A 9,708-nucleotide genomic window follows, 5' to 3' on the forward strand; every position below is an offset into this window, starting at 1 on the left:
CTTGATGTCTCCCCTAAGATAAAATATTCTTCAGTTGGGCCATCTAAGAAATGATTCTGTTTCTTTGCATGTGATTTACACGTAACTCACATGTCCACACAAAATATTACAAGCCAGCTGCCTCTGCAGGCTTACTACTTAGGAAAGAAAGCAGACCACTGTGAGTGAGGCAGGAAGAGCGGCAGCTATGTATGGACTCCACAGTGTGCTTCAGTTTTACGTTTTTTATTCTACTTTCTTTGAAGAGCTAGAAAACGCACACAATACAAATGTTGAAGAGCATATTCATTTTGTTACTGTTTTCATAGAACTTTGACCAATAGTGGCTGCTTTGACTTAGAAATTTGACTGCATTAGTCCTGCCTGTTAAGATTTTAAAGCATTATAGGCTTGGACTGTACCTCAAAACTACTACACAAGTAGCTCCAAAACTTATATTTAGGTATATTTATTTTTCAAAATCTTCATGGCTGAATCTGATACACAAATAAGGTTGAGAACCACTGGCCTATAGGATAAACTTTAAATACCGTTGCACGGCAAGCCATGATCCTCACAGTCTGGTCAGTCTGGTTTTCTCCTCCATTCGCCCTATTCCCTGTATCTACTCTCCTACCTTTGTAGCAGCATTATAGAACCTACCATTCTCCAGATTTTTTTTTCAATCTTCCTGGATGTTTCATACATCTATATGCACACACACATACACATACGTTTATATGTATATAAGGAGAAAAGTCAAACCAATTCTAAGTAATTTCAGTGCATTCCTGAATGAAGTTCAAGAATATTTATAATACAGATATATCCACCACCAAACAAGGTAACAATCTTTTTAGTATCCAATCAGAAATCATCAAGCATGAAAAAATCATAACCCCATAATGAAGACGAAAAATCAACCATTTGAAACCAAGCTAGAATTGACAGATGCAAGAATTAGCAGATATGAACGTGTTTAAAAATTTAGAAGATAAGGAAAAGGTAAGATGATCAAGTGCAGAAGTGGTAAATCATGGACAGGCCACGCATGGACTAGAATACTGGGTTCTGACTTAAAGCTTGCCACCAGATGCAGCTGAATTGCCAGTTGACATTCCCTGATACGGTTTTCATATGAGTCTGCAAGCAGTTGACTTATGGTCTCTGTGCAGTCAAGCCGCTGTTAATGGTAACTGGTATTTGCAGCCGCTCCCCAGCACTGGCATCACTGCCTCACTTGTCCACCAGATCATTGGGTGTTAGTTTCTCACAAGGAGCCTAGACCCCTCACACGCGCAGTTCACAGTAGGGTCTGCACTCCCACGAGGATAGAGCCTACTGCCACCCGATACGACAGGGGACAGAGCTCGGGTGGTAACGCGGGCAGGGGAGAGGCTGCAGACACAGATGCCGCCTCGCTTGCCCACCTGCTTCTCCCTCCTGCCGTACGGCCTGGCACCTGGTCCATGGCTTAGGGGTTGGGGCCCCTGTTCCAGATGGCACTCAAAGCCAGGGAGATTGCTGACCTCTGTGCTAATGTGTGTCTCTGTGTGTGTGCACACGTGCAGAATTGCTCCACCTTTACATTTGCTTCCTTTTATATCTGGTTACCAGAACTCATCTGAGTACTTGAATGAATTAGTCTAAAGGACTGGACATTGCTCTTTCATTATTTGAATTTAGAGTTTATGTTTAGATTAAAAAAGAAAAAATCTGTTTCCTGCCTTCCAGTCTATGAAGTCAGTGAAGACATCTGTTATGTCTGGTTTTGCTCATCATCCCTGTGCCCAACACATGCCTAGCATGCAGATGTTTTTTGACTGGCAAGATACATGGGAAGGAATCACATTCGCCATATACTATACTAGCAGAATAAGTGATACTTGAGGTTGCAGCTTTGTCTTTGAAGTGCCTAGATGTCTTAAGTGACTTAGGATAAAAAGGAAGCGTGAGGAAACAGGGCGTTTCCAGTCTGAATCCCAATGCTGCCAGAGACTCTATGACCTTAGGCAAAACCTTAGGCTTTACTTTTCCTAGGCTTGATATTCTTATCTAAAAAGATGGATAATACCACCTGGCCTTGGTAGAATATAAAGTATCTAGTATAGTACCTTGTGTTTAACTAGTGTTTATGCTAATTAGCAGTTATTTTACTTAATACATAATAATAGCAATAAAGTTTTGTGTGGTCAGAGTTCACTTTTTAATAAAATCATCAGCAGTAGATAAAACAGGACCATTTTGTGTCTAGGTTAAAAATCGAGAGTTATTGAAATAGGACATTTATTTCAAAACTAAGAAAAACTTATTAGGTCTTTTATGTTGATACCACTAAATACTCCAGGATTTTAAATCCAGTTCACGGATTGGCTCAACAATAAAATATCATGACCCAACTAACTGCCAAGCACTGTTTTAGGTACTGTGCTCAGCTGCTAAGTCGTGTCTGACTCTTTGCAACCCCATGGACTGTCACCCAGCAGGCTCAGGCTTTGTGCATGGGATTCTCTAAGCAGGAATACTGGAGTGGGTTGCCATTTCCTTCCCCAGTTTTAGGTGCTAAAGATACAGTAATGAAAACAGTCGAGGCCTCATGGAGCTGACATTCTGGTTCAGAGAGACGAACAGTAAATAAGGTAATTTCCAGTTAGAACTAAGAACTGTGTAGGAAATAAAATGTGGATGTTTAACAGTGGGAGGATAGAAAACTACTTTAGATGGGGGCATATGTATAAACAATTATTATAGCTCTATGAAAGACTTCTGAGGAGAGTTGGGCAGTTTTGTGGCAGTAATATCCAAAGTCCTTGATATATATTATATTACTTAAACTGACTCTTAAAATTTCAGAATACTAAAAGAAAACATTTATTGATTGTTTTCTAGGTACAGAATAATGTTGGAGACTTTTTTCAGATAAAAGAACAATGGACTCAGGAGTTATCTTGCTTGAAATTACAGAATTCCTGAGCAGAAGAGCTGGAACTATATTATAGGTTTATGGGGGAAATGCTTTAGAAGCTAGAGTGTGATGCTTCTGTTAACTACAGAAAAATGATTCTCCTTTCAGACTTCTTCACCACCAAAACCAAGGAAGGATATGATATGAGGCGAGTGGACATAACTCCTTTAGAACAAAGGGAGTTAACTTTTGATACACATGCATTGGTCCTGGACTTGGAAGCTCATGGTGAGAAACGTGGATCCCTCTTGAAAGGAGAATGTTAACAACACTCATAATAGATTACCTAATCAAGACAATATCACTGTTATCAACCATTACAAGTCATTATTTAAATATAAAACCTGTCCATAAGTAGAGTATTTTAGTCATGAAAATGGTATAACTTAAAAGAATATTTACTGAAAAGAGAAATGCTCAAGATATGTTCAGTGAAAACAGCATTGTATAAGATTACGTGTACAGAATGATTCCAATTATGTACAAAAAACAACCATTGTTTCTAGGCTGATACTAAGTTCATGTGGAAGTACAAGCACAACAGAAAAAAAGAAAAACAAATTTTTATTTTCTATTAAAAATTAGAAAAAATCAAAGAACAGTCACAAAAAATTACCAGATATCAAAACAGTTACTTAAAGTATGTGATACTATAGAAATAGAAGAGCTGACTTAAAGGAATAAAGTGGCATTCAGAAACGAGTGTGTGCACATATATGAATATATATATCATTGTAAGGTGTGTGTGTATATATATATATCTTAGAAAGCAATAAAAAAGGCATTACAAATTAGGGAAAGGAAGGACTTTAATAAATGAGTTATGATAAATGACTGGCTATTGGAATAAATTTCTTTACTGAAAATAAATTCTAGATTGATTAAAAGCTAAATGTAAAAGAAAAAAGAAAACCGTAAAAAATATTACAGAAATATTTTTAGACTTTAATAGAGTAAGGAAGCAAGACATAAGACTGAAAGGCAATGAAAGTAAAGACATGTGACCACAGAAATATTTAAATCTGTGTATCAAAGGATATCTATAAGGTTAAAAATGTTAGCAACATATGTGACAATGAGCCTGTTGCTTTAATATACAAAGAATTCATATGAATCAATAAGAAAAGTTAAGCAGTTTTATAGAAAAATGGACAGAGGCCATAAATAGCTCACAGAAAAATAAATATATGTAAAGATGTGCTGTGGTGCTTAGTCGCTCAGTCGTGTTTGACTCTGCAGCCCTATGAACTGTATAGCCCACCAGGCTCCTCTGTCCATGGGGATTCTCCAGGCAAGAATACTGGAGTGGGGTGCCATGCCCTCCTCCAGGGAATCTTCCCCACCCAGGGATCGAACCCAGGTCTCCTTCATTGCAGGCAAATTCTTTACTGTCTGAGCCTCCCAGGAAACCCAGAAGAATACTGGAGTGGGTAGCCTATCCCTTCTCCAGGAGATCTCTACCCAGGGATCGAACCCAGGTCTCTTACATTATAGGTGGATTCTTTACCAGCTGAACTATCAGGGAAGCCCATGTGTAAAGATATTTAAATGCAAGTTTTAAGTATAAAAAATAACAACGCAATACCATTTTTATACCAATTATATACTTAAAAAAAAAGACCAGTAATACCAATGTTGATGTAGATATGGGGAAATGGATCAGTGGAATTAAAATTGGAGAGTGCTTTTAGAGAGTAACTTAGTATAATCTGTTGGTTTTTAATTATAACCTTTTTGTTTTTTCAAAAGGCTTCAGTTGACCCTTGAACAACACAGAGGTTAGGGACACCGACTGCCTGCGCAGTTGAAAATCTGCCTGTAACTTTATAGTGGCCCTCTGTCCACAATTCCTCATCCATGGGTTCAACCAACCACAGATTGCTTGGTATATTCGTATTTACTATTGAGAAAAATCTGCATCTACATAGACCTGAGTGAGTGAGTGAAGTCGCTCAGTCGTGTCTGACCCTTTGCGACCCCATGAACTGTAGACCACCAGGCTTCTCCATCCATGGGATTCTCCAGACAAGAATACTGGAGTGGGGTGCTAGTTCCTTTTCCAGGGAATCTTCCTGACCCAGAGATCGAACCCAGGTCTCCCGTATTGCAGGCAGACGCTTTAACTCTGAGCCACCAGGGAAGCCTTAAGTGGACCTAGTCAGTTCAAATCCATGTTGTTCAAGAGTCAACTTTATGAAAATTTAAATGATGGAAGTCTATTTTGAGATGGATGTGCACTTTTTAAAAAATATAAATACCTATTTGCTGTTTATAGGATTTGACAAAGCACAAGCAGAAACAATTGTATCAGCATTAACCACTTTATCAAATGTCAGCCTCGATACTATCTATAAGGAGATGGTCACTCAAGCTCAGCAGGTAAGATTTTCATTTTTATCACTTCTGATAGTCTCATTAAGATAATCTTTTTCATAACCCACCTTCCGTACACACCTGCATCTTCCTTATTGTTCTCTCTAAAGGGACCAGAATCCTTTAGTAAAGTCAGTATCCAGAGAGATTGAGGAGTTAGAATGGTCATCACAAAATTACGGTAACACACAGAATGAAATTGTCAGATCTTTCATTGTGTAAGATAATTATTTTATTTGAGACATGAGATGGTGGTAGACGGTTAGTGAAAAAAGGCTTTCCCCATAGAAAGCCCACCACAGTAGAGGAGCTGACCACTTTACTGCAGTCGTGTGTGTGTGCTGGCTAATGTTCACAAACTTGGAAAGCTACTTACAAGGCTGGGAAGTGTGAGTCACTTAGTCGTGTCCGACTCTTTGCGACCCCATGGACTGTACCCTCCAGGCTCCTCTGTCCATGGAATTCTCCAGGCAAGAATACTGAAGTGGGTAGCCGTACTACTTCTCCGGGGGATCTTCCCGGCCCAGAGATGGGACCCAGGTCTCCTGCATTGCAGGAGAAGCCCTGCATGGCTGGGAAGGACTTCATGTATCACCTGGCTTAAGATGCTTTCCCACTCTGTTGTTTTCCTGTATTTCTTTGCATTGATCACTTAGGAAAGGATCTTTTTTCTCTCTCCTTACTATTCGTTATTATATTCATACAGAATGAGTATATTTATTCTGTAATAAAATGTTTATTAAAGATTAAAACAAAAATAATAATATAGTTAATGCCTTAGAAGTGCTTCATAATCATATTTTGGGGGAACAAGACTGACAGCCCCTTGAAGCCACTTCTGTATGACTTCTGAGGTAATTCTCCTTAATATTTCTTTTTTTTTTTTAAGTATTTATTTATTTAGCTGTGTCAAGTCTTAGTTGCAGTGCACTGGCTCAGTAGTTGTGGCACACGGGCTTAGCTGCCCTAAGGCATGTGAGATCTTAGTTCCCTGACCAGGGATCAAACCCACATCCCCCCAACACTGCAGGGCAGATTCTCAACCACTGGACTACCAGGGAGGTGCCCCTCATTCATATTTCAAGCATAACTGCATAAAAGATGACGGTTAAGGATTGTATTACAGTCAGGGATGTCAACTGTACATAATAAAAAACACTTTTAATTTTATATAGGAATAATATTTAAAGCAAAACTTCCTGCACATCAGAACATTCATTGGAGTCACACTGTCCTGCTTCAGCCATTAGGCCTCTGTCTTATTACATGTATTGAGTGCTGCTGCTGCTGCTAAGTCGCTTCAGTCATGTCCAACTCTTCGCGACCCCATGGACTGCAGCCTACCAGGCTCCTCTGTCCATGGGATTTTCCAGGCAAGAGTACTGGAGTGGGTTGCCATTGCCTTCTCTGTTATTGAGTGCTAGCTGTGCTCCAAATACTACTGTGAACGTTTTATGTGCATTTTCTCATTTAATCCTGAAAACAGTGCTATAAGGTATAGGTAGTTATTTCCATTATGCCAAAGAGGAGTTCAAAGTCATTAATAAATAACTTGCCCAGAGTCTCAGAGTAAATGACAGTATTTGGATTCAAACCCAGGCAGTCTGACTCCAGAACTCACATTTTTAACTTCCACTCTGTGTGACTGCCATCTGAGGGCTGTTTTTGGAGATGATGTGTGCATTCCAGACCCTTGGAAGTCATTTCTTAGTTATGTATCTGGAACTGTTATAGCCCCTGTTTTCTAAAAGTCAGTTTTGAAATAGCCTTTCTCCCTGAATTGGTCAGCAGAGGACTATGACCCCAACAGTGCACCCCGGCCATAGACTATGACAGAGTGGGAGTTCCATGAGTGATCTTGTTTGGGTTTTTTTTTTTGTTTTATGAACCATGTTATAGAGATTCTTCAAGGCTATACTCTTATCTGCTTTTTGATAAAGAGGGATAAAAGATGAATCAGCAAACTACATGATTTTGAGAAGTTTAGTGGTAAAAGTTAGATTTTCTTTGTAAGCCTGCTTTATATCATTTATACAGGGACTTCCCTGGTGGTTCAATGGTTAGGACTCTCTGCTTCCACTGAAGGGGGCACAGGTTCGATCCCTGGTTGGGGAACTAAGATCTCACATGTTGCACAGCCAAAAAATAATCATTTGTACAAAAATATCCCTTGCTAGCAGGCCCACTTTTCCTTTCAAAAATTCTTTGTATTGCCAAATATAGGAAAGATACTCAGGAATTTAAACAAAACTAATTATGTTATGCTGACAAGGGCTAATTTAAACCATACTTCTATTTTATTACCTGACTTCTAACTCTTATCTAGTATCCTAGAAATTTCCAATGGTAGAAAACCCTTCAGAGTTAAAGCAATGAAAGATAAAAACTTTCCCATATAGATATTTTTTAAATAAATGAGATTATTTGTTGAAGAACTCATAGAGGTTAAGTAAGCAATTTACTGGGATTCTTTCATGGAAAAGACCTAGACATTAGTTTCTCTTCACTGGGAAATCCTTCTCCTCCTTTAATCTCCTGTTTTTTGTTTGGATATCTCAGATATATAGGTTTCATATGCTTCAATTTTTTTTTACTTAGCCAAGCAACATTATACCTTGTAAAAAGATAATTTTGTGTGTGTGTGTGTGGCAGAGTTTTATTAAAGTATAAAAAGAGACAGAAAGCTTCTGACACAGACATTAGAAGGGGGACAGAGAGCGCCCCACTACAGTTTTTTAAGTTTCATGAAGTTCCATGTAAGGGGATGGTATTATATAGACCACTAGATGACTTTACGGAGAAGGCAATGGTACCCCACTCCAGTACTCTTGCTTAGAAAATCCCGTGGACGGAGGAGCCTGGTAGGCTGCAGTCCATGGGGTCGCTGGGGGTCGGACACGACTGAGCGACTTCACTTTCACTTTTCACTTTCATGCATTGGAGAAGGAAATGGCAACCCACTCCAGTGTTCTTGCCTGGAGAATCCCAGGGACGAGCCTGGTGGGCTGCTGTCTATGGGGTCGCACGCACGGACACGACTGAAGTGATTTAGCAGCAGCAGATGACTTTAATTTTGCATTTCAGGAAATAACAGTACAACAGCTAATGGCTCATTTGGACTCCATCAGGAAAGACATGGTCATCCTAGAGAAAAGTGAATTTGCAAATCTGCGAGCAGAGAACCAGGTGATACAAGTCTCAATTTATTAATAATAAAATACTGATATCACAAGTATTCTGCTTGGTGAATAGGACCCAAAAACAGTTTCATGTGGTTATTAAATAAGTTTTAGGTAAAAGTCTACTACGTGTTCAACCATACCTAATCTTCCTATGTATAAGTCAGTGTTTTGCATACTTAAAGAATTGTTAAAAAAAAAAAAAAAGAGTTGTATTTTATATGGGTCACATAAAGGAGGAAATCTTTGAGGTATTTTATAAATTTCTAGTGTGGTTTAGAATAATGTTTTCAGAGCTGAGAGTAATATGGCTTGGAGGAGGAGGGTTCTTTAATTGTTTTTGTCACTTAAAAGAAAAATGCTTGTGTAATTCAGTCAGAACTTTGTTATCCACTAGCCTAAAATATTAGAATATCAACCTACTTTTTATTAAAGCAGACTACAGTAGGTCCCTCTTTATCTGCATTTTTGCTTTCCACAGTTGTACTTATGTGTAGTCAACACAATCTGAAAACATTAAGTAGAAAATTCCAGAAATAAACAGTTCATATGTTTCAAATTGCACACTATTCCGAGTAGGAGAATGTCTTTCACCACCCTGCTGCATCCCCACAGGACATGAATCATCTCTCTGTCCAGAGTATTCACACTGTGTATGCTACCCACCAGTTAACATAAGAAAAAAACAGTACGCACATAGCTTTCAGTACTAGTCAGGGTTTCAGGCTTCCACTGGGGGTCTTGGGACATATTCCCACATGGACTGGGGGGACTTCTATATTAAAACATAAAAACATTTTCTAATGTTCATATTATTTTCTGAATAAGATGAACTATGTTTTTTTTCTTTATTTATAATCAAATTTTATATTAGAAATCCATAGATTGTCCAATTTTTGCTTTTGCAGGGTTTCAGATTTTTTTTGGTAAATCATATGGACTTTTGGTTTAACACCAATTGTGTGTGATCTTTCTTTATACCTAGAAAATGAAAATTGAATTAGAACAAGTTAAACAACAACTGATAGTAAGTGAAACTTTTTTACCCCACTTCGGAATATGTAGTCAGATATTCATGACAAGATCACTTTTTAAATATTTTTATTTTCTTTTACAGAATGAAACTAGTCGAATCAGAGCAGATAACAAACTGGATATCAACCTAGAAAGGAGCAGAGTAACAGATATGGTAATGTGCTTTTAAATGTACTT

At 38.4% G+C, this 9,708-nt stretch overlaps 1 protein-coding gene across 5 annotated transcripts in view; it reads left to right on the plus strand.

Annotated features, from left to right (window-relative positions):
* CCDC90B (coiled-coil domain containing 90B) overlaps positions 1–9,708 on the plus strand; it is a 38,002-nt gene that overhangs the window by 10,106 nt on the left and 18,188 nt on the right. For 4 of the 5 annotated variants that reach the window (NM_001101863.1, XM_015461131.3, XM_059882796.1 and 1 more), the window contains 5 exon segments: positions 3,053–3,172; positions 5,220–5,323; positions 8,402–8,503; positions 9,482–9,523; positions 9,614–9,685. In NM_001101863.1, coding sequence (NP_001095333.1) covers positions 3,053–3,172; positions 5,220–5,323; positions 8,402–8,503; positions 9,482–9,523; positions 9,614–9,685 — 440 coding nt within the window. 5 annotated transcript variants of the gene reach the window in all.

This window comes from Bos taurus, chromosome 29, assembly GCF_002263795.3.
Source record: "Bos taurus isolate L1 Dominette 01449 registration number 42190680 breed Hereford chromosome 29, ARS-UCD2.0, whole genome shotgun sequence".
NCBI lineage: Eukaryota > Metazoa > Chordata > Mammalia > Artiodactyla > Bovidae > Bos > Bos taurus.